General features: G+C 44.0%; 1 protein-coding gene across 2 annotated transcripts; it reads left to right on the top strand.

Annotated features, from left to right (window-relative positions):
* Window positions 1–280: 280 nt before the first annotated feature.
* eef1e1 (eukaryotic translation elongation factor 1 epsilon 1) lies at window positions 281–10,205 on the top strand. Of its 2 annotated transcripts, XR_013966109.1 has the most exons (5): window positions 281–386; window positions 1,755–1,952; window positions 5,543–5,638; window positions 7,394–8,415; window positions 8,480–10,205. XR_013966109.1 is itself a non-coding variant. In XM_080793339.1 (4 exons), exons 1-4 carry the CDS (start codon window positions 303–305, stop codon window positions 7,535–7,537), a joined length of 522 nt encoding a protein of 173 aa, XP_080649465.1. In that variant the 5' UTR covers window positions 281–302; the 3' UTR covers window positions 7,538–10,204. The 2 variants fall into 2 exon arrangements, 1 of the variants encoding a protein (XP_080649465.1); XM_080793339.1 differs by having other exon boundaries at window positions 7,394–10,204.
* Window positions 10,206–25,922: the final 15,717 nt, after the last annotated feature.

The following is a 25,922-nucleotide window of genomic DNA, read 5'->3' as shown; positions in this document are numbered from 1 at the left end:
AACTGTTAACTGTGGACGACACCATAATGCATTACACTTGTTTACCATTGGGTCCACCATTTTCAATTCATCAGAACATTTAGAGACACATAGGCTACACTTCTATATAACAAAAAAACATCTGAAAATATGTTGAAAATATGTTTGTAACAGGGAGTCAGTGACTCCCATATACAATATTTAATTCTTAAAAGAAAAAATCAGGTCTACAAGCTCACAGTGTGCTCATATCATCCTTTAGGTCTTTATCTCACAAAACCTGGCAACACCGACCACTACGTTTACGCGTGACAGAAGCCAAGATGGCGTTGAGGGAGCTGTCGTCGCTGGAGAAATACTTAGGACTGAATAAACCCAATAAGTTCAGTACTCTGGGGGACAACAAGGTGAAAATGACAACGAGTGTTTGTTGTCGCTACGTTGACTGTTAGAACGTGGAGCTGTTGGATGTTAGCGAGCTACCGAAATATGCACACACACATACCATATGGCTATGTTGCTAATGCTAGCCAGCCCTGTCTGTATGGTATGGAAGTGTTGTTGCTGTGTGACATGATAGGTTTGTGTAGTATAGGCTTTATAACGAATCAAAGGAACATTATTCATTAACCAAGCCTGTCTTAATGTTAAGCAAATTATCCCAACATTGGCATTTGATAGCCAGTAGCTATCATATTTCCACAACTCATTCCACATTAAATGCCCATGCGTACAGATCGTTGTGAGCATGCGCACGAGAACGTGGAGTGAGCAGTCAGTGAGAGCATGCAATATGCAGTCATATTTCATATAATAATAATGTAGACATCTTACAGAGTCAATCTCTTAACTGTTTTACTCTCTCAGACTTACAAATATTGTAGTATTGTTAGAGGGAGAAGTTGGAAGCTGCATAACTCATGGATTGGACTGATTTCAGTCATTTGGATTCCATAGAAGTATTTTAAATTGTCAAACTAGCAATAGATTACTATGTGTTCAGAAGCATCTGAACATGTATGTCAAATTGTCAACATGAATTGTCTCGGATATTTCATAAGCAAAGGCCGAAGCCTCACTGGACGGCTGTATGCATGTAGAACAGCAGCAACATTAGCCCTAGAATGGCTCTTGTTGTTTCATACAGTATGTACAGTATTTCACATACAGAGCCATAGAACGGTCTGCTTAACTTCTGTTCGGGTTCCAAATTGGCGGCCTAAATGTGATAAATGCTCCGTTTGTACTCACCCATTAAATAATTCCAAAGACGTGGAGTGAAATATGGTCCTCTAGTTTTATATCCATGTGAAAGTTCTGGCACAAAACGTGTATTTAGTCAATTATCTCCACTTTTTCAAGAGATGCACACGGACGTCTTTCTCTCCGGGCAAAGGGGCCCGGAATGATCGATGGACTGACACAAAAGTTTGGGTCACACAATTGGCAGGTGGTGTGATTAATTACCCAGCACCTATCGCAAGGCACCTGCCAACAGGGAGGAACTCCTTATATAGTCAGGACTCAGCACACTATAGTAGGGAGGATTATCACAACAAAACCAGACCAGTCTGAAGCGAGTGGTGAAACAGCACCCCCTATTGGTACTCTAAACATTTGGACACAGGGACATAGTCACATAGGTTGGGACATAGGGACAAAGCTGTTCCTTGGAGTGGTTGCACCACTCAAAAAATAAGTGATATTCGAATTAAGTGAAATCACTGGATATACCTTTAAATCTCTCCCATCCCTCCCCTCCTGTGTCCCTCCAGCTACCTGTGCTACAGAGTAACACTGGTCCTCCCCTGGTGGGCTTGGTGACAGTGGCGTGTCACCTGGTGAAGGAGAACAAGCGTGCAGAGCTGCTGGGAGCCTCGGCGGAGCAGAGGGCCGTGGTCCACCAGTGGTTAGAGTACAGAGTCACCAAACTGGACGGCTATGCCAAAGAAGACGTCAAAGCCATTCTTAAGGTATAAAAATATCCTGTGAAAACCTTTTGTATTAAATCTCCCTTCTTTTGCAAACCTGGCTTACAATCACTATTGGGGCTTGTGTAGCGACCGTAAAAAAACAACTCTAAACATAACCTAGTCATGATTGGCTGCCTCCTACGCAGTGTTGTTTTTGGCAGCAAATTTTGATTTTAGTTTTAGTCATAGTCTCTTGAATAGTTTTCATTTAGTTTTAGTCACCTGGAATGTTTAGTTTTAGTCGACTAAATATCGTAGGATTTTAGATTTTTAAAATGTGTTTTGGTGGGCCTTGATGCCGTTGTAATGACAGTTTTTTTCACTTGCTGAAAATAGCAGATCTACAAGCTCACACGGCGCAGCGTGACGCGTTGTGAGCTTGTAGAATGTAGATCATCTATTTTCAGCACGCAACCAATTGTAAAATGACTTATATTGGATCTCTTGTCCACTAGTTCCTTCCTAACATTTTAGTCTAGTTTTTATTTGTTGACGAAATTGTCAGTATACTTCAGTCAGTCTTAGTTATCATAGCTTAGTTTTCATTTAGTTTCCATTTAGTTTTCGTCAGTGAAAAAAGGTAGTCGACGAACATTTTTCGTTTTAGTTTTAGTCAACGAAATCAACACTGCTCCTATGCCAATAGGAGTAAAACCCCATACTCTGAGTCTGAACGCCGCAACGTGGAGTGAGTGGCTGCATTAGCTAATGTTATGAGCTAACTGGATCTACAGGAAAGCCAAACAAATTAACCAAGTGTTCAAGTTTGATTCATCAATGTGATTTCTTGCGTCAGTTACACTTAAACTCACGTCTGCTCAGAGGCACTTGCATGTGCCACAAATCATGCATAGTGGTTAGTAGAATGCTTTAATGCAAAATCAATTACAATAGTGTCGCACCTTAAATAAAATGTTTGTGTCCAATTTGTCATAACCTAAAAAAAACATTTACTGTTAAAATGGCAATAAAAAAAGACAAAAAATTGCCGTACTGAAATGTTTCACGTCATTCTCGTTTAGTTGTGTGTGTGTGTGTGTGTGTGTGTGTGTGTGTGTGTGTGTGTGTGTGTGTGGTTAAACAAGGGACAGGAATACAGATTGATGTATGGTCCTTCAGTGACAACCCCACCCACACACACACACACACACACAAACAACTCAGTAAAAGGCTTTAATGTGGCTGATGCCAGTCAGTGTGAAGCGGATCACCAGCCACTGGTCTGCTGGATGCTAGGTGCCTCTTGGCACTGTCCTGTCAGCATGAACCGTGTGTGTGTGTGTGTGTGTGTGTGTGTGTGTGTGTGTGTGTGTACGCGCAGCGTGCAGGCAAGCATCTCAGCATGATGTGGTATTGTGGCATGGCTGAGGAGTCACGCTGTTTGCCGGCATGTTATCTGGACAGGCCTTATAAATGTTTTAATGGTGCCACTTAACTGAAGTGAGACGCCCTGAGCGACGCAGCGCTGGTGCCCGTTGGCCTCCTGTCCTGACCTATACTGCTGCTTGAGCTGTGTCCTTCTTTCAAATGCAACAGTCAGCTCCCATTGTATATAGACGGGGATAAAAGAAACCCTCACGGTTAAGAAAATATTAACCAGGGCTTGAAATGTACCTTTCTTTTACTTATTGTTAGGGTTAAGTCAGGAAGCCAGTATAAAATATTTTTTATCCCAGTTTCCAGAAAGGTGTCATAACTTCATTTATTCATGCTATGTAATAAAGTTCATATACCGGTAATAAATCTCCAGTGTTTTCTCAAATATTCCTTAGTGGCATTTAGGTCTGATTTAGAGAAATAGTCAGGGTTGCAACTTTTGTGCCAAATTGGCTCAGGGATGGGTGAAATTAAGCTAGGCTGCTGGGAGACAGGTTGAATCATTAACTCCTTTCAACGTGTGACAAAAAGTATAAGGATAAAAGTTGGTCAAGACTGACCATGGAAAACTAAAGAACATGTGAGAGGAAAAACAGCTGGTGCTGCTGGCATGCCATTCCAACAGACCTGATTCACTTCTGTAATATAAGAATCAGTTACAGAACAGTGCTCTTCAAGTCTGTACAATATCTACCCCCAAAGATCAGCCGGCTTCCCAGACCCTATTATGATGAGAGATGGACAAAGACCTCTTTTTAGCACTGACGCATTAAACATTTAAAAGCTAAAACAAGCCATTCTCAGAATAATTTTTTGAAAAATGAAAAGGGAAAAATAATTCAAAAGCTGTGGTTTATGAGCTTGCCACAAAATTGTTTATATTTCATGCAAATTGTGCAGTGGTGAATTATTTTCAGCTTCCCACCTTTTTGAAGCGGTACACTTTCGACCCTTGTTCTTAGAAGCTCACAACACGCCGCAATGCGACACGTGTGCTTGTAGATCAGCTACTTTTGATTATGTACGACAAAGTACATTATAGACATAACTACTAATACTCGTATTAACTATTTTGAGTGTGCAGCGCTTTTTCTTGCGCGTGGGGGGTGGGGAGGTGGGTTCAAGTCGAAAGATAGAGGAGTCAGGGTTGGAGCTCCATGTGCTCAGTGGAGGCACCGAGGGAGTTTCCTCTCTCCTGCCCGACTGGGCTTCAGCTCCATAGCTGCAGGCTAAGAAAGGCAAGGATCTGATCGTGGAACGGGAGAAAGTCTGCTGTCTTCATGCCTTGCTTAGCATCACCCACTCACTGCCGCACAATAACTCCATTTGCCCCCAAGATGCTCGCTCTGTGTGTGTGTGTGTGTGTGTGTGTGTGTGTGTGTGTGTGTGTGTGTGTGGTGTCTGTGTGTGTGTGCTGTTTGCCACTGTGTACAAGTGCTGCTAAAGATGGTCCCATCCCTTGGGACCAGCACTTCCACACATAACACAATGAGGCTGAAAAACGCACATCATGCATCCCAACTTTAAGACGGCTTCATTAGATTTACAGGCGAGCGTTGTTCTAGTCATTTGGGCAGTGGGTGAAACAAGTAGGCCGTTTTGTGTTGGCATCTGTGTGTAGTGACCAGTCATGGGAAGAGATGCCATATTTATAGACCCCGAGGTTACGTTTTGTTCCCGTCCACATAACACAGCACGTGCACCCACAATATAACGACGTATAAATGCAAGCATCAAGACATGTTTCCAAAAGCACCCTTGTATATATAGGTTAACTAAATACTGTAAATAGTTCTCATAATGTCCTTTAAGTCTGTCTGTTTCAGTGTGTGTAAGTTGTTGCATTATTTAATTTAGTCAGTGTCTTTGTTGTTTTATTTTGGAACTTCCCTCAATGTTGATGGCATCCTGGACAGGTCTCCCGTTGTGACTGAGCTTTGTATCTCGCTGGGATGGGAATTCCTTGGAAAAATAAGGGTTAAATAAAAAATTATGTTCCTTTAAATCCTACTACTTTGTTGAACGGGGTCCCGCAGCGGTCATCATCTTTTTGTCCATCTAAACCACATTTCTTAATCAATCTACAAGCTCACAACGTGTTGCAATTGTGACGCGGTGTGATCTTGTACATCTGCTATTTATGCCGAACGTTGACCTATTTTTGCTGAATGTTCTCTATTATCAAAGTTTTGTTTTTGTTTTTGATCTTACAGGATCTCCACCTCTACCTGCAAGACAAGGTTTACATGGCTGGCAACCAGTTCACCCTAGCTGATATTCTCATGTACTACGGCATTCATCCTCTGGTTGTAAGTCACCTATACTTTCAACCACTACACGCAACATCTCACAACACACATTTTGTCACGGACGAGTGGAAAAACTCTCGCCTTACAGAAACAAAAGAATAACCTGTGTTCCAATGGCTCCGATGTAGTTATTGCTCTTGTTAGTACTTTCCATTGGTTCAATATGTTTAATCACAGTAACATTCACTTTAATTTTAATTTTCAAAAGTAGCAAAAATAGTCTTCGCATGGCGACTTGTGAGCTTGTAGATCTGCTATTTTCACCACTTTTGTGTGACACTGCTATATGATTATATAGGGCATTAATTTACAAAACAATAACATTTGAAATGCGGAGATTGGAAGTTTCTGCCCCTACAGCAACAATAATGTGTTGTGCATCTATCAATCCAGCTACCCATTCATCCCGTTCTCCTGTCCCCTTCTGAGATCATTTCAATCAAGCTACAACTTTTAACAGGCGATTTTTCACAGTGCACAATTAGACCAGTCATATGGCCAAAGGCAGCGAGAGTGACTTGACACAGCTAATAAACACATAGCCACCATCATCGCTTCCTCCGAGAAGTGACGCGATGTGGCACAACAGTGATGTCTGTCTGTAGCCCCAAACCAGAGACAATGAAGTTGGTTCGCCTTCTGTGTTCTGAAGAGGCACATTTTGTGAGGTTATCGTCATAGTCTTGGATCTTTGTTGGTTTTCTGCTTTATATGTAAAGATTTGACACTTAAATAAAATTGCATTGAATTGAATTGAATAGTCAAAAACTAGATGTGGAAAAAACTGTTTAGTAAGTTAACTGAAATAAAATAAAAACTGGGCTTTAAAAAAAAGCATAACTAACTGAAATTGTATTGTATGTTTACAAAACAAAACTCATACAGACAAAATAACCTATTTGTGTCCGTATACTGTAAGGCTAGTATTGAATAATACATTTATCTTCCAACATTTAGCTGTGCCATTTTTAACTGAATATGTTTTCTTCAATGCTATGATAATTTGTTGTCAATTCTTATTACACTATACTCTACTGACCTTTTTGAATCACACACACACAAAAAAAACCAATTCCCCACATTATATTATAACATTATACTGCATTATATTAAAAAAATAAAAAAATAATAATAATGTTTTAACAAAAACTATAAATACTTTGTGGAGAAAACAGGGTGGGGAAAGATCACATGTTGGGAGTGGGTGTCACCAGTTGTGTTAGAGATGCCACCAGGCAGAAGAGAAGAGATGGGGAGTCCAGTTTTATTAACTGTCACTGTGGGTTTTTAACCCCGAGAACGAGAGGTCAGCCAGCTCCACCCCTTAGCCGTCATCTCTCCCGTTATCGGATGCAACACTGCACGAACATTAAACGCCGAGTGGATTCAGGGCAGATTGGTCTGTCTGTCTGGGGGAATATCTAGCCGTCACTCGGCTGTGATCATGTAAATTGCCACAAGGAAGGAAAAAATCATTAGGACTGGTGTTCTGAAAACTTTTTCAAGCCAATCGCATTGAACACTTAAACCCTAGAGTTGACTGAGGTTCCCCAGGGGTCTATACTTAATCCCTACACCATGTTATGATGACATGCCCAGAATAGCTAGGGTTCATGTGGTTAATGACTGGAGGATGTGATAAAAAAACCTCCAAACAATGCCACATCGTTACAGAAACTGCATGTGACAACCTCGACATCGTTCAGGTGTTCCTAACCTCTCCTTTCTGTTCTCTTGCCTCTCCTCCCCTCCCAGCTGGAGTTGAGTGTCCAGGAGAAGGAGAAGTATGTGAATGTAACTCGGTGGTTTGACCACATCCAGCACTACCCAGGCGTCCGACATCACCTGCGCCCCGTCGCGGTCCTCAGAAACAGAGTTTACACCAGTGGACACCACTGAGACCAGCAGACTGGACCCACCCGACCGACACCTGACCCAAGTTCACCCAACCTGGCAACCTCCCTCTGTTGTCTGGACTAGATGTGGGCAAATTCAACCCTTTTTTTGTTTTTCTTAATTATTTCCCACCATGTTTCTCTATTCTTCACTTCTGGCTTCCCTTCCGCGAACACCGTCAATTGTGTTTATTGGAGTATCCATTAGAACAACTAGTCTCTGCGTTGGTGGGCGTAAACTTTACCCCTGTGCTATCCAGAGCCGTTTTAAGGGAAAGCAACATTTATTTGTCTTCGTCACATCCCTGAAAATGTTTTTTCAATATTTCAATGAGATGAGGGAAGCCTGACATTTCTTTTTAATTTATTTATTATTTCACCATGCAAGACAGTTGTTATTTTTTTGTCAGTGTCATTTTTACAATGTCAACCTGACAGTTTTATCACACAAATCAAGCAGTCATTGAAAGCTAGATACATTTATTCTGGCGATCCTTGTGTTGTTTTGTTTAGTTTTTTGTTATATCAAATTATTATTAAGATTTTTCCCTGGTCAGCCCGGGACAAGGGATGGTGCTCTTAAAATGCTGGCTTCGCAGAAGTTCAGGGAGTGGACCTCCCAGTTAGCCCAACAAATATCAATAAGATGTTTGTTGTGAAGTCTTTACATGAGAACTGTGGATAAATGGTTTCAGACCGTCTCGTCGTAGTGACGTCAGTTTGCATATTTTTGTTTTGTTTGGGAGTTTATTGGCTGCCGTGTGTTTGTTTGTGGTTGTTTTGAATTGGATAGGGATGGAAATGACAGGTCCATGCAAGCTCTGCTGCTAGCTCAGTGAAAATGATTTCTATTTATAAATGGCAGTGGGATTACTAGTATGTGTGAGTGACCTTGCGTCCTTTAAGAAAAAGTTTAAAAAAAACGGAGCCATGAATATGAAAAAAGACTAGTGTTAAAAGTGCAAACATGATTTGTAAAGAAGTCATTTGTTAAGCAATAGAGTACGACACTTGGACAAGAAGACAAAAAATGTTTTCTCAACAACAGACAGTTATGGCATAGAGCAAGTGTGCAGGAGTTGCATCTTATTTTGTTACCGTGTCTACCGTAATATAATACCCATATAGGGATGGAGCCCGAAAATCGGGTCCACAAGTGGACTATAAATGTTACTGTTCGCTTGGTACGGGTAACCCGTAGCAAGCGAACAGTAACATTTATAGTCCACTCTGTTCTGACAACTCCCTGCCATCTTGAACCTTGTTTTACTGATATTTCAGGGTGGAGAGAGAGTGGGGGTATTGTAGATAATTCCGATTTCAAATGGTAACTCTTTTTGTCCCCCGAACACATCCCTACGTGCCACCCCCGTCCCTCCCTCCCTCTCTCCTTCCCCACCACCAGTCGTGTGGGCAGCAGGCGAGCGGTGAGCGTCAGCCCCGCAGTCAGAGATCAGAGTGAGGCTCTGAACAGGGCCAAGCACCACTGTTGATGCTGCAGGGCCCGTAGGAGGGCAGCGGGCTCACCAGCTGCCACACAGAGCCAGCCAGCCAAGGCCAGAGTCCAGGCCCCTGGGGGACAGTCAGACACTGTGTGGCATTTCAACCCCCTACGTACCCACAGGGACTGGAGAGAGAGAGGGAGAGAGGCAAAGAAACGGAGGACAGTAAGATAGAGCGAGAGTTGGGGAGACATGGCTGGAAGGGAGAGAGAAATGGAGGAATAGAGACATAGACACAGGGCAGAAACAGAAACCAAGAGAGATGGAGAGAAAGAAAGTGGCCAAAGAGAAAAAAGACCACCACCCAGAGGCTGGGGATCCTTCTATGAGTGACACGACAACATGTGAACGGTGTCCCTCGCCCGAGAGAGCCTTACTGCTGCTGACTGGAGTCCCAGCCATTAGTTCCATTAGCAGACACTCGGCCCACAGTGACACTCGCTGTCTTAAAAAGAACGGTGCACTGAGCCAATGACTTAATGTCAGTAGGTGTAATGTACAGATGCAGATAATTGGATCGTTAGGAGATTATACAAGTAACCTTTAAAGCCCAAGAATGTAGCATGCTTTTAACCTGACTCCTATCATTCTGTTGTGAGCAGGAAAAGTTCAAAATTGACAAATTTTTATTATTACGAATTTGCAATGTTCTTTTTTTCCCCACTGCAACCTAGATGCGAGGTATCACATTCAAAGTTGCGAAGACAATGACACTTTAACACTTTACAGCTTCAAACAATTCAGCTGTTCATATTTGTTGTCAAATTAAGCTAACATCATTGCCTCAGTGTTATCTCTCTGTGTAATCTAATCTATGTAAATGGAAAATGGACTGTATGACAATACTATTCATACTGTATATCTCACTGTCTGTTGCGTGCCTTGAACTGTGCAAACCGATAACACTTTTACTGAACTCATAGGTTGGAACGCTTAGATTCCAAGCATGTCTTTCATGCCTGTCATGTCCCGTTTATTGCTCGGAAGATACAATGGTTTTGTTTATTTAATGTCACCTCAAGGGTCATCATGTGCCAATAAATCAAAGGGAAACACAGATGACTGGTATCTCATGACTCCCTACTCTTATATGTTTATTATTTTCGTCATCCTTTACAAAGGCCTCGTGAAGTTGTTTGGAACGAACAAGCAGCAAATAGACCAGAGCCAAGTTCACAGAACTTGCAACGTCACTCGATGACGTGTGTTTCTCAAAAAGTGCTAGGTTGTGAAGGGTAAAGTGATGTGATGAAGGAGCCTTGTGACGGCAAGGCCGTTAGTGGTTTGGTCTGTCATTAAAGAACACTTTGTCCTCCCCACATACTGGTGTCCAAAAGAACCCGGTTGGAACACTGTCAAAGAGATGGATCGCACCAACAGTCCTGCTTTTACTTGCAACAGATACTAGTGTAAATGGTTGAGGAATCCATTAAAAAAAAGTTTTTTTTATGTAGGTGGAAAGTTTCCATGGATCAATAACTATCAACAAATGTAAAGTCACAAATGCAGGTGAAACATTTATTTGTTGGCCTAGTATCCCCACATAGTTTTACACTATACTGTACCTAGGCCTACATGTAGGTCAATCTAAAAAAAAATGAATATTGTGAAAAACTTGGAATATGTTCTAAATTCATTGCGCATAAAGTGACATTTTGGATGTATGGCATATAGCTCATGAAAATCTAAAATCCATATTTTACAAATATTGGAATGTTACATAAGAACCACTCAAAAAAGCATGGAGGTACTTGGCCTGTAAACGCCTGTGGTTTCCGAGGCTAATCAGCCTGTGATACTGGCACACTGCGGTGCTGTGACGCATTATGGAAGTCCAGGTTTGCTTTTACAGTAGCCTTAAGCTCATCTGTATTGTTGAGTTTAGTGTCTCTCACACCTTCCTCTTGACATTGACAATACAACAGATTCTCTGGTGTTCAGGTCAGGCCAGTTGGCTGGTCATCACTGGTCAGTTAAGTTAAGCACACCAAAAGCATGGTCAGTAATAAGTACCAGTTACTAGTCATTTTGGCCCTGTGGGCAGATGCCAAGTCCTACTGGAAAAGGAAATCTGCATCTCTAAAGCCTGTCAACGTACAGAAGTACAAAGTGCTCTAAAATCCTCCTCCTCTCCCATTCTACCTTTTTTTTAAATCATGCAATGAGTCCTGAAAGTATTTCTGTAGCGTCAAACATTTCACACTGAAATGACTATCCGAATGTAAATGGTGCATTTATATAGCGCCTTTATCCAAGGCGGAAACCATGCAAGGCACCAACTAGCACATCGGGAGCAATTAGGGGTTCAGTGTCTTGCTCAAGGACACTTCGACAGTAACTCTGGGGGAGCCCGGGTTCGAACTGGCAACCTTGCAGTTCCCATCCAGGCACTCTACCCCTGAGCCACCGCCGCCTCGAATGTACTTTCTTCAACTTGCTGACTGTTGCCAGAAAATGCTGGAGTCGCGAGGTCTCACAGCGGGGGTGTTTAATTCCTCCTGTCCCCGAGAAGAGATTGATCAAATCTCAGCAGAGTCCGAGTCAGACCCAGTCAGTCACCCAGGCATGAGGCGAGAGCAGGTACGCCCCCCGAATGAGGGGGTTTGCCAATTAGAGCGAACGCCCTCTCTCTGGCTTCTGAAGATATGAGGAGCTCCTCTCCACAGGGGGTGCCCTGCTGCGAACTAACCTCCCACTCTTAACCCTACCCGATGGGCTGCCAAATCGAGTTCCGACTTCCATCCAAGTGTCCCCCCGGTGAGGAAAAGGTCAGGGGTCAAAACAAAGACGTGGCACGTCATCAGGATTCACAGGTGACCTCACCTTTCCCCACGGCGCCTCTGCTCCAGCGCAGTGTGACAGTGACTTATGATAAGCTGACACCCTCTTCACCTCTCCAAACCCCTCTCTCCCTCTTCACCTCTATCCTCTCCAAACCCCTCTCTCCCTATTTGCAGCCTGAGGGGACAGTATAGAGCATGGGAGGGCAGAGGGCAAGAGAGGTGAGAAGTTCACCCCTCGGGACTTGGGAGAATGACAACTCGACAATCTTTGCTCTTTAACCAATTTCCAAACCTGACATCCCGATTTTGGGTTTTCATAAGTGAAGATTTAAAAAAATAATTCAATGATGTTTAAGCTCATGACACGACGACAACTGTACTCTCCACACAGATGCCATTATCTTCGTTGGAGGAAGGAGTACTCCGATGTTTTACTTTAGTAAAAAAAATAGCAATACCACAGTATTCAACATTATTTAGTTACCCTAAATGTTTTGTAATAATAATCTTTAAGCAAGTACGATTCCAACTCGTGTCAATCTCTCTGAGCATTCTTACCGGGTGCAACTTTACAAAAAAAAAGAAAAACTACAAAAATGCAAATGTATTATTGAAGTAAAAGTGCTGTTTTTTTCTCTTTTAGAGATATTTTGTAATAATAATCTAAACTTGCAAAGTAACTAGAACCTGTCACATAATTGTAGCGGAGTAAAAAGTACAATATTTATTTATCTTATCTTTATGTGTAGTTGATGAATACAACAAATACAAAATTGGAAAAAAGTACTTAGAGTAAATGTACTCAGTTACTCTCCACCTCCACTGGCTCATAATAGTGTCCCTCTGTCTCTGTGATTGGTTCAGTGAAACCATTGACAGCACGGCGGTGAGGAGGAGAGTGTTAGCGTGTCATGAGTTCTTCTGACAGGCGCCTCGCCTCGCTGTGGCCTTAAAGGTTGTGACAGTCGTACCATGTGCCTATGAAGATGGCATCTGATTGTCAATTGTAATTATATACGAGGGTACAGGCAAGAATGCAGAGCTGGGAGGCACAAACAGAGGACATTGTGTGTGTGGGGGGGAGGTGGGGGGGGGCATGTTGTTTGACTTCACGTTGTTAAATTATGATTATTGCTTCAGACTTGCAGCACTTGTAGGCAAACAACGCATTTAGCTGTTTCTCTCTTGCCCAAGAATGTGTGTGTGTGTGTGTGTGTGTGTGTGTGTTCTTATTGGTAAGTACTTTATCACAGTTTTATATCTAGTACAGACAGCCTCCGGATCGGTGTGTAAGGAACATGCTGCAGGGTGAGGGTTTATGTACAGTACGCATGTGTGTGTGTGTGTGTGTGTGTGTGTGTGTGTGTGTGTGTGCGTGTGTGTGTGTGCCTGTCTATACTTTTGTTTACGTACAGTACAGCATATGTTTGTGTCTTTTGTACAGTCGTGTGTGTGTGTGTGTGTGTGTGTGTGTGTGTGTGTGTGTGTGTGTGTGTGTGTGTGTGTGTGTGTGTTGTGTGTGTGTGTGTGTGTGTCTGAGTGAGAGAGATAGAGAGTACTCATATGGAAACTCTTTTATGCCAAGAAAATATATTTTTTGTTTCTTTGTTTAGTGCAACAAAGAGCAACAACGATCATCTCATCGATCAGAGAGCTTGGCTTTTGATTGGTCACATACAGTATAATACATGTGTGTGTTACCCGGGACCAGGAGATTGCATCGTCTTTGTAAGTCACTCTCCATCTTCCTCATTCAAACACACACACACACACACACACACACACACACACACACACAGACGACAGACTGTTCTTGAATTAGCCGCTTCGGTCGCTCCTCCTCGCCCCTTCTGCCATGCTACCTCAGCTGCACGCAACTCCCTCTCATCTTCTCTGTGTGTGTGTGTGTGTGTGTGTGTGTGTGTGTGTGTGTGTGTGTGTGTGTGTGTGTGTGCACATGCGTGTGTGTGTGTGTGTGTGTGTGTGTGTGTGTGTGTGTGTGTGTGTGTGTGTGTGTGCGCGCGCATGTGTGTGTGTGTGCGCATGTGTGTGTGTGTGTGTGTGCAATGATGCACCCATTCACGGGGTTATGAATTTTGGCTTGAAGGCAAAAGGTGAAGGAACGGGAGAAGGTGTGCGTACGTGGTGTCGTGTGAGAAGGTTTACCAACTCAGCTGAAAGAGTTCAAACTCCAACAGCACATTATGGGCCTTCATGAGGGAACGCATACTAACAAAAGTGAGAAATACTTAGTTCGAGTCATGCACTGAAAATAGTCTACAAATTCCACGAATTAGCTATACATCATCTTCTCCGACCGAACCCCCACACGACGGTCATGTCACCGAGCTGCACCCCCCCCCACCCACCCCCCACTGCTGTAATTGTTTCTGATAGGAAAGCCTCCCGGCCAGGCTGACGTCTCACTGAGAAGTGATACTGATAGTAATTGCTGCTGAAACGCTGTGACAATGCGTGGGAGGTGCGGCGGGGTGCGGTTCAGGGGCTGCCTTCACTGAAATATTGGACTTCTGCTGCCCAGAGAGGATTGCATTTGAAATAAGCATAGAGGATGGTGGCAGAGAGAGAGAGAGAGAAAGAGACAGTTTCCTGGGTGGGCAGAGAGCAGTGTGTGTGTGTGTGTGTGTGTGTGTGGGGGGGGGGGGGGGGGGGGGGTCACTGCCCATGGCCATGGCCATCTCCATTCTCCTGTAATTTGACCTCTCTGGGGGGTAAAAAAAACCTGTAACAGTCACTTAATTTGCATACGTCCACTGCTCATCTGCATGTGTCACAGGGGGCATTGAATTCTTAATTATTTTAATACCCCGTTCGATGCATTACAATGTTTTGGTTTTAATCTGAGGTGACTAATTTATTTCAACCTGCAGTCAAATTATCTATGATACTGCCAGAGTGGTTTCTCTTTGTATCTCGTCAAATTTGCCTAATGATGGAAAAAAAGAATAACTAGCGTCTGATGGAGATTTAAGAGAACAACATAAAGCAAGGTTTGGTATTATTAAGTTTACAATGTTACCTTGCTGACCTCTGCTGTGAGGAGCGAGGCCTGGTTCCAAAGGCACTTCCTCCATTAAAAAAGAGATGGCAGCAACCATAACCGACTAGATGCACTCTATTGACTAGTTGCACTTTATCAAGGGAATGTGTGCAAAGTCTAGTATTTTTTCTCCACTTGAATATGCATGGAAGTGTTCATTCATTACTGACAAACTGGCACATGGAAGAGATTTCATGATAGGTATGTTTCATGGTGTTTTTCTTTTGAGTGGTGCAACCACTGCTACAACCAGCAATGTCCGTGTACCTGTGTACCTGCCTGTGTAAATGAGCACGAGTATGTGACTTATTAATACCAGTAGGGGGCGCCAGAAAAAGAGAGAGGGGTAGTGCTGTGTCTCTAATGAGAGAGAGAGAGAGAGAGAGAGAGAGAGAGAGAGAGAGGGGGATTGCACCACTCAGTTCACACGTGTGTGATTTTTCTTTTATGTTTTGTGAATGTGTATACTGTATGTATACAATTTACAATTTAGGCATTTAGCAGACGCTCTTAATCCAGAGCGATTTACATTAAGCAAAAACAAAAGCATGGCATACATCACATTATAAAAAGTAGTTATCATGAATCATGTATAAACTAAGAACGTAACAGTGGAGTATCTATGTCAACTATACATACTATACTATATTATATTATACATGTGTACATGTGTACTGTAAAGTGCTATGACTACATAAAATGCAATTCTAGTGCTGTCTACGTAACAAGCTATAAGTCTGTTTAAAATACTATCTAAGTCTACATAAAATACTATCTAAGGGGCTAGGCTATGTATGCAGCTGTGACTCTGCCTCCAAGACAAATGTCTCCTGAGGGAGACAAATAAAGACAACCTTGAAATCACTTTCCATTCCAAAAATGATGGTTCATCAGTATCTAAACATTTTAAGTTCTGATCTGCAGTCCGTTTCTTCAAGCTACTTAACCAGTACCACTTGACAGGGCACCCTTGATAAAGAGATATCGTATTTCAATGGGATTTACCTGGATAAATCTATATATGAATTGAGACCAGCTCAGTGGCCTTGTGGTTTGAGTGTCCGCCCTGAGACTGGGAGGTCGGGGTTCGATCCCCAGCTGTGTCATACCAAAGACTCTGAAAAATGGGACTCAATGCTTCCCTGCTTGGCACTCAGCATCAAGGGTTGGATTGGGGGTAGACCCTCTGACATACTATAGCGTCATGTCCAGGGGGTGTACTTGCAGAATAAAATAGAACAGCGCAACATCCTCCGATCTTGGTGCTGAGCCAAACTGTTAAACTAACAGAAATCATAAAGAGAAGCAAAGGCTCGCAACTCACTTTAGTAAAGCTCCACGTATTTTATTCACAATCACAGCAGGCAGGACATACAACGTTTCGACCGGTATTGGGTCTTTTTCAAGTATTACTTGCCTTTGCTTTTCTTCTTGTACATCAAGCTGCCTCATTCATCATGCTACAGAAACAGGAGATAGGCTCCTGCCCTATATGGGCCTCATGGCTCGGCAAGACTATACTTTTACTTATATATGAACTGACGCTGCATATTATCGTATATCGATATTGGCCAAAATTTCAATATTGTGCATCTCTCTAATTAATATATACTGTCTATACTGTATATGTAGATTAGTCATGCCAGGTTGAATTGCCATTGGGTTCAATTAATAAATGATGCATGTGTATTAAATCGTGTATGCTTTACAAAGCTTTGCAAGTATAGCCTACTGTGGTGTCATAATACATTTCGGGAAATCAGGCTCACAGAGGTCTATTCAAAAAGCCACGTGCGCTGCAAAATGTGACCCTATTTATTTATTGCTCACCTCTCCAGGCTATCATCACAATGTCAAGGGTTCAAGCAGAGCCTGTGACAACAACAGGGAAGAGACCAAATATCTTTCTATAAAAGCAGACATTATGTCATGAAGACCTTTTTGGAGAATCAGTCACTGCATCACCCGGTCCGGGATTCTTCTGCAATGACGACTTCCATTTACGACTTCCATTTAAACCCTATAACGAGTTTACCGAGGGGGCAGGGTCTATAGGGTGCACTCCTTCCCAACACACAGTACACTCACAGATATGCCCACAAACATACACATTATACAGTTATAGTTATTGCCCTCACTTATAGACCAATAACTATTCATATGGTAATCCCGCTATTTCAATCAAAGGCAAACGGACTCATTTAACCCATGCAGAGCAGGCACTTGGCGCAAACGAGCTGCCCCACACACACACACACACACACACACACATATACATATGAGTTGTAACCCGGACATGAAAATGAGGAATAAGAAACAGAGTAGTTGATGGTGTACCACGCAGCCGATTATTTCACCACTGGGTCAAGCAGATAAGGTTCATGACCATTATCAGTGTGTGTGTGTGTGTGTGTGTGTGTGTGTGTGTGTGTGTGTGTGTGTGTGTGTGTGTGTGTGTGTGTGTGTGTGTGTGTGTGTGTGTGTGCGCTACTGTAACATCGGTGGATAAACAGAAGGCAAACACATATCTCAAAGGTTGGAACTGGGCTAATTCTCCAAATGACAGCATGCATGCGCTGTTGGACCCACATGCAATTTGCAACTCTAGATTTTTTTATAATGGGATGAATCTAGACTAGAGTTGCAATACCCTCCATTGACTCCCCATTCATCCAATTTGCGTTTGCGATCTGCTTGTATTAAACGACGTTAAACTAACCAACATTGCAGCTCTAGGCCAAGCTTGAATTATCCTCTTTCAATCTGCCGAGATTTTGTTTCATAAACCGTTGACATGTTATGAGCTACTTTCTGTCAAGAAATTATCTGCAGGTGATTCTTTTTCGAAGTGAGTTTGGATGCACTCGTCGTAAGTCACTGAACGGCCCTGCGTAGTGCGTACCACCTGTTTCGTATTTGCACATAATGCAGGAGGCAGCAGCGTGACCCGTTAATAAAAACCAGTGCTTCCAAACTCCAACACTTAGAAAAATAATCACCTGCACAGAATTTCTTGACAGAAAGTAGCTCATAACATGTCTACGGTGGATTTTTATGGAACAAAAGCTTGGCAGATTGAAAGAGGACAATTCAAACTTGGCCTAGAGCTGCAATGTTGGTGAGTTTAACGTTGTTTAATACAAGCAGATCGCAAACGCAAATTGGATGAATATGGAGTCAATGGAGGGTATATTGCAACTCTAGATTCATCCCATTATTATAAAAGAAATTAGAGTTGCAAATTGCGGCTATGTGTGTAATCCGCAGTGGATCAGTGTCTCTCTCTGTACAGTAACAGCCAGTGGATCAGCGTCTCTCTCTGTACAGTAACAGCCAGTGGATCAGCGTCTCTCTCTGTACAGTAACAGCCAGTGGATCAGCGTCTCTCTCTGTACAGTAACAGCCAGTGGGATGGTGTGGCCAAGGTCCTTGACTCTCACACACTCCAGTCCAGGCGCTTAAAGGTAAGACTGAGACTGGTTGATTCGGTTGACCAAAATCATTATTATGAGGCGCACAGGACGTCATTCGACACCATGCGGATAAAAGTCATTCCGCGAAATGTAAGAAGAAAACATTTTCTCACTGGGCAACGTCGTGCGTGTGCAGCAAGCAGTGAATAAGTGCGAGTACAAGGGCAGCAGTATTGACATCTTGAGGGCGACGGAGAAAGCAGCCCTTATGGGGGGCTAAATTTAACAGCACACATGACACACAGCTGATCGTGGGCCTCTTTGAAAAACACACACGACCGCGGCCGGCGTGAAATCCCCACATCGGGGCCCGAGGTGTGGTGAGAGAGCTCAGAACAAAGTTGTCTCTGTTGACAAGCCTATTATATACTGGTGATAAGTCTCTGTTCACTGTTTTACACCCACCCACCCACCCACACGCGCACGCACACACACACAGGGAGAGAGAGAGAGAGGGGGGGGGTGGGTGGGGGATATTTGTCCTAACTTTGGGAACGATGTCTGATAGGCTAGCAAGGCGGCAGGCCCTCTGGTACCCGTCGTACCCTTGGAGTATGTATTAATATAGACGGCATCTGATTTCTCCTGTCCACAATTAAACAAAATAAAGATACAGGTGAAGGGGTGGAAGTGGTGATGGGGATGAGAAGGCAGAAGGGGCCCAGACCGCTGCCCTAGCGGTCCAGGCACCTATAAGGCGCCAATGTAGCCTGAGAGTGTGTCGCGGGTTCAAGTCTCGATGGTCTTTGTCACTCCCCATCTCTCTCTTCCCATTCCCTGTCTACCTACTGTACTACAGGCTTAATTGTTTCACCAGTCTTAGTCGACTAAATATAAAAAACACAATTAACACTGCTGTACTATCAATAAAGGCCCTATCAATAAATACTATCAATACATACAAAAACCCTAAAATTAGCCGTAGAAAAAAGAAGGGCAAAAGGGTGTTGCACAGTAACCCCTGACATTCAATATTAGCAAAAATAGATGCTGTGAGCTTGTAGATCAGCTATTTTCGCAATTTGTCCAAGTGTAGGCTATAGGGCTTTAGCACTGGTACACACACACACACACACACACACACACACACACACACACAATATAAATTACATTATCAAGGGCACAAATATTATATTATTCTATTATATCCCACACACTCAAAGCGCGCACACAGATACACACACACACACACGCACACACACATCCTAACTAGGTATTTCACATACTGTACGTGCAAATGTACTGTGACAACAGCACTCGATCACAGAGGGTGGGGGGAGGGGGGTCATCTTTTCGGAGCTGGAGGCCTCCCCTTGTGACTTCCACAGCTGTCAAACTGCGTTCATTTACTAACCTCAGGATTGGGAGCATGTGATGGCCAACATACACACACACACAGGGAGGAAGAGAGAGAGAGAGAGAGAGAGAGAGGGGGGGGGTGTATTTGTCCTAACTTTGGGAACGATGTCTGATAGGCTAGCAAGGCCCTCTGGTACCCGTTGTAACCGTTATCAGAGTAGGCTACTTGGAGCCCAGTTTAACAAGTCAGTACTATGATGTCATATTGACGTAAGCGGCGATATCCATACATAGGCATAAAAAGGGACACAGCCATGTGCAGCCAGACAGTTTGTGACGTATAGGACACGTGTGCAGGTTCTCAAACATGCCCCTGTGAATAATGTTTTCATCTACAAGCAACGTGGCACGTGAGCTTGTGAGCTTGTAGATCAGCTATTTTTGATGAAGGAATTTGGCGTATATTGACAAAGAACGCACCAATTAGGCTACAGTGCAAGGCCTATTATATAGCTAGAGGGTCTAAGTGGTTAGACTGAAGTGATATTGATAGATATCATCAAAGTATTCTGAAGCACGCCTGGACCTACGTTGGCCACTTTGCGAAACCCTGCTCTACTACGGGCCCCCTCCCGGTTGGAGAGAGATATCTATCCCTCCTCCAGGTCATTATATAGCTCTCTAGGCACAAGTTACACTCCTCTATGTCTAGAATTGACAGGAGCGCTCATAGGGGGGAGCGCTTTAGCTTGAAGCCTTGCGCGTCTCGCGAGAATCTCGTCTGGAATCGACTACCTCTGGGATTACATAATAAGGCTGGCCCAGAGTGACAAACAGCGCATGCGTGAGTATCAGTATACTATTATAATAAGATGTGTGAAAGAAAGAAAAAGTTTGGAGCTATCTAAATACCCACATTAGAAGGAAGACAACCAGCGCCAATACAATCTGTGGGAGGGGAGGGGGGGGAGTCAGGGGGAAATGTAGAACAGGGGGCATCTATGACAAAAACCAAGGGCACTATGGATGATGGCACAGGGATGAAGGTAGAAGGATGGCCAGTGTGTTTTGGTGTGGTGTTCTCCTTTAAAGGTTGAAGTCACGATTCTGGAGGTATGCGAATGCCACACAGTCTGTGTGCATGTATGGATTCTAGATATGGTTTCATTGAATGTTGTGGGGTTTCTGTCGCTGTGACGTGCACCATTTTGGAGGAAAGTGCCACAGATGTGAGCTCACTGGTCGGGGGTGCTGTCATGCAGCCTTTAGCTATGTCTCACACTTCTCTATCTATCACACAGATGATGAGAATGAAATGAATATGAAACTAATGTACAGTATTACACTTCATATCATAAACATTCATGGTCCAAAGGCGAATGTGTCACAACAAAGCCCTCCTTTCTCTACCAAACTCCTTCAAAACCTATAGAATAGTTGAGCAGACCAGTTTCGTGTATAGTTTCTTCAGAGCTGCCGTGCACCCTACTGTCTGTCTTTGACCTTTTTTTGTGCGACACAGTGTGATAGAACCTGCCCGCAAACCCTCCATTACAATCCCATTTGTTTCCCGTTGTCGGCTGTCTTTCCTGTGGGGTACTGACACTGTCACGCTGAAGTTTAGTCAAGGACATTAATTCATTTTGGACGGGAACGCCTTTTGGTGTTAGCATTATGTTATGCTTTAGCTATTGAAAAATAGCAGACCTAAAAGCTCATAGCGCGCCACTGAGTGGCGCGCTATGAGCTTGTAGGTCTGCTATTTTTGAAAAATCGAAGAACGTCTGACATAGAAACATAGCTTTTTCAGAAAACTGTCAGGATGTAGAAGACATTTTTAGAATCTGATCTCAGGTCAAATTGGGTTAAGAGATAACCTCTGGGGACAGAGAGGAGAGGAGAGTGTCTGGTCATCAATGTGATCTGAATAAAAAATATTTTGAAAAGAAAATTGTACGAAATTAACTTTTATGTAACAATGTAAACATCCTGACACACACACACACACACACACACACACACACACATGCATCATCCTACTGTATATGGCAATTGGTAAACGGAAAATAAAAGTTACAAAATAAAATATTTCAAATTTTATATCATCTCATTGTTGCTTCGTTGTGTTCTTTTATATTGATCTCTCATAGGCCACCAATTTTAACAACTTGCCCAAGGACTGCAGATGAAAATGAGCTAATGTCTGTTACATTGATGTGAAATTTTAAATGTGGATTGATGAGCATTGTCCCTGCTAAGTATAAAATAAATAAATAAATCACTCTCTAAACGGCATACGCAATCAATACTGAAGAACCCATTTAATCTGAGATAACCTGAAAAAGAGTGTAAACTCAGGCATGGCAAGGACAGGACAGTGAGGACACACATACAAACAAGCATGCACGCACGCACACACGTACGCGCGCGCACGCACACACACACACACACACACACACACACACACACATGTACACACACACACACACACACGCAGTGAAGAGAGACAGCATCTCCCTTGAGGAGCCACGTTGTCATCTCTCACCATGGTGGACATCAGTGCTAAACTCCTGTCAGGTTTTATCTCTCACACAAACGCACGCATGATGCAGGCATGCACAAGGAGAAGGCCACCCGTTACCAGTGACCAAGATGTCTCTGTTATAGGCAACCTGTGGACTGTCTGCAAGCACTCTGCCCGAGTCTAGGCTGTGAGTTTGCTCAAGATGCCTCTATTCATTTGGAGTGTATACATTTACGAAGAACATGGGTCTGGTCACTCCCATGGGTTCAAGTGAGCATGGTGGTGACATGCTCTGATTGGTCTGACAATGCATGCATGGTTTTATCTGGCTCTCCAGGTCTTCATCCATGTTTGGCCACCAGATGTACGTATAGTCTATGTACAGTAGGAGCATTGCATGCTTGCCGAAGCTGTAATCCTAGGTGCTACTCTCCCTCCGCCAACCTCTGGAGAGCACCGAACTCAGCTCATGCTTCCTTCAATGCATGAGGACTTGAAGAGTGGAAGGAAAACGTTATTCCAACCAGTTTCTTTCCACTCCATCAAGCACCCTGGCTGACCAGGGGGAGGCAGTATAGAAACCAGGATTACTGCATGTACTTTGTTAGGGTACCTTCCCTAGGGGACACGGGGCAGAACACACAATAAAGCCCTTTCACCAACCCCACCTATAGGGTATGGGCGCTGATGACGCGAAGGAAAGAACACGCCTCCCATCGTCCCTTGCAGGAATGGGATGCTGTGAGGGCAACAGCACTACCGACTGTGCCCCCATGCCCCCAAAGGACGTCTCTTTGGGGACGTCTCTCAATCAGGGCCCATTTCTTGGGGTAATTTGGACCACGAACAAAGGTGTGAAAATTATTGGAATTGATCCATTCGCTCCACTCTCCGGGTCTGTGAAATGTTACTGTTACCTTTACACTCATGCAATATTGAAGCAATGATTTGTATGGTGTGTCCTATAAGTCCATGTGGGCTGGGCACCGTGAGTGCATGACACATAAATAAAGAATCTATCTTGTGAAGAATTCATATTAGGTATTGTGAAATCTGCATTCCCTAAAGATCTACATGATGTCTTTTTTAGTTTTTGATCAGATTTCTTTCTATACGCACAGATATATGCAGGATATAATCCTGCATGATCAAAATTTCACTGAAGACGCATGTTTTTTCTTTTTCCTTTTTGACCACCTGTCCTAAAAGCCCTATTTGATATCCTGTGCAGTGAAAATAGGTGATCCACAAGCTACATATAGCTTATTAATTTTGAAAATGTTTGCAGATCTTGTCTAATATCGCTATCATGTGTCTGTCACTACACAGCTGTCTTACAACTGGGACAAGAACGGAGAACAAAAATCTTGCTGGAAATGCTTTTGTACTCAAACATGTTACATGTCTCCCAGGTGACTGCTTAGCACTGGCAGTAATTGAAAACTTGCCCCTGGCACTGAGTATGAGTGTACAGTACATGTGTGAATGAACACACTGTGTGTGTGCGTGCGTTTGTGCGTGCGTGATGACATGCGCATGCATGTTTTTCTCTCAGTACATGCCATGGGGCAGTATATGCACGTTGGCTGGTGCGCCTGTGGGACAGCACACATCTATCTACCTACTGTAGGCTAATGTGTGTGCACGTACTGTATACGCACTCATCACAAGTTCATTTAACCCATTTTGGGCGGGAACCCATTTGGTGTTTTAAACATTATGTTATGCTTTAGCTATTGAAAAATAGCAGATCTACAAGCTCATAGCTTGTAGGTCTGCTATTTTTGAAAAATCATTAAAATGTGGCGCAAATCATTGAATATATATTTCAGAGCGAACATTTTTAACTAAAATATTTGCTTCTGGGGGGTCCCTGGAACTACATTTTTTCAGATGGGGGTCCGTGGCCCAATAGAGATAATTCTGGGGGTCCTTAACATGAAAAAGGTTGAGCACCACCGACACAGAAACATAGGTTTTTCAGAACAATGTTACGATTTAGAAGCCTTTTTTTAAATCGACCTCCGTCCAAAATGGGTTAACTCTAAGAGTCAAATGAACGCTGATGATTTTACAGTGTGTTGAAGCACGAGGAGGGGCCATCCATGCACATCTCTTCAGCATTTCCAGCCCTGTGAGCTAATTTGACAGCTCACGGGGGTGAGTCAGAGACAGGTACCCTAGGGCGAGCCAGCTGGAGCGCTGCGGATGCTTACAGATTTGGCTTCGGCTTCACGCTGGGTGTCATCTGTCTCTTTGGTCTGGCGCGGGGTAATTTTTGGTGTGTGCATGTGCGTGAGTGTGTGAGAGAGAATAGTGTGTGTGCGTCGTGTGCGTGTGTGTGCGTGTGTGTGTGTGTGCGTGTGTGTGTGTGTGTGTGTGTGTGTGTGTGTGTGTGCCCTGACATCATGTGCCTGAGCAGTTTGTGCCTGGCAGGCCTTGTCTGTCCAGGTTGGCCATCAAATGCAGCCAGCATGGCCCTAATCTGACGAGGCACTGCTCCAAACACGCCACAGCAGCCCTATACAAGGATGTGTGTGTGTGTGTGTGTGTGTGTGTGTGTGTGTGTGTGTGTGTGTGTGTGTGTGTGTGCACGCGCGTATGTGACTGTGTTCATGCATGTGTGTGTGTGTGTGTGTGTGTGTGTGTGTGTGTGTGTGTGTGTGTGTGTGTGTGACTGTGTGTGTGTGTGTGTGTGTGTGTGTGTGTGTGTGTGTGTGTGTGTGTGTGTGTGTGTGTGTGTAGGGACCTCAAGGGCAGGCCCATGTTTCCCCTTCCCCTTTCTTTCTCCTCTACTCCGTCCCACATCCAACATAACACACACACACACACGGAGGAACATACCATTCAGTGCTCCCACCTCAAGTCCCTTGGAGTATTGTGTGATGGTTTGCGTGTGTGTGTGTGGGGGGTGGGGGGGGGGGGGTTCATAATTTAGCCGAGGGGGGTTATTTCACTCGCAGAGCAGACGGCTCCCCCCCCCCCCTCCTGCGGCTGTCACTTTGATTGCAGCCACTTTGCAGGACAGTCTTCCTCAACAGGTCCGACCGAGGCCTCTCCCAGCCTGTTGCCCCCCAGTCCACTTCAACACTGTCTCTCAGTGAACCCCCTCCCCTCACTCGTACCACGATTGGAGAAGGCAACGAACGGGACAGTCCCCCGTGGGAGAAATTACAATGCAGCGCCCGTTCCATCTCCGGGGCGAGAAACAGAATACAGAGGCCCGCCCGACAAACGCTAATCGCAGCAGACACGGTGCCCACTCCCCTCTCACTCCCTCTCGGAGAACGTGAAACTCATAAGAGAAAGGGTGGAGGGGGGGGGGGGTGCAGTTTCTGTCATGGCAAGGCGCGTCTGACAAGGTTTTCGCTCTGCACCGTTATACAGAAAAAAAGGAAAAATATAAAATCCCCCCTCTCTCTCTCTCCCGAAAAAAGCACAAGATGATGAGTACATATGTTGATTTTCAGGCTGTGAGGCTATTATGCCTATACTGTAGCTGTTACCACCGCCTTGTCTTCCCATCATGCCTTGGGACAGGGCGACAGCAGGGCAGCGTCACGCTGCACAGTGTGTTGTAGACAGCCACTGTACAAGGTACTTAGGTTTGTGTCCTTAGGTCACTGTTCTCCTTCTAACTCCTTCCTACCTCTTCCTTTCTTTCCCTCTTTCCTGCCCCGCCCCCCCCGCTCAACACTTCCCTCCCTCGGTTTTAACATCTCTGCCTCTGTTTTCCTCACTCTCTCT

This window comes from Protomyctophum bolini (genome assembly GCF_963924005.1).
Source record: "Protomyctophum bolini genome assembly, chromosome: 21".
In the NCBI taxonomy this organism is placed as follows: Eukaryota; Metazoa; Chordata; class Actinopteri; order Myctophiformes; family Myctophidae; genus Protomyctophum; species Protomyctophum bolini.
This window is presented reverse-complemented; position numbering and strand designations above follow the sequence as displayed.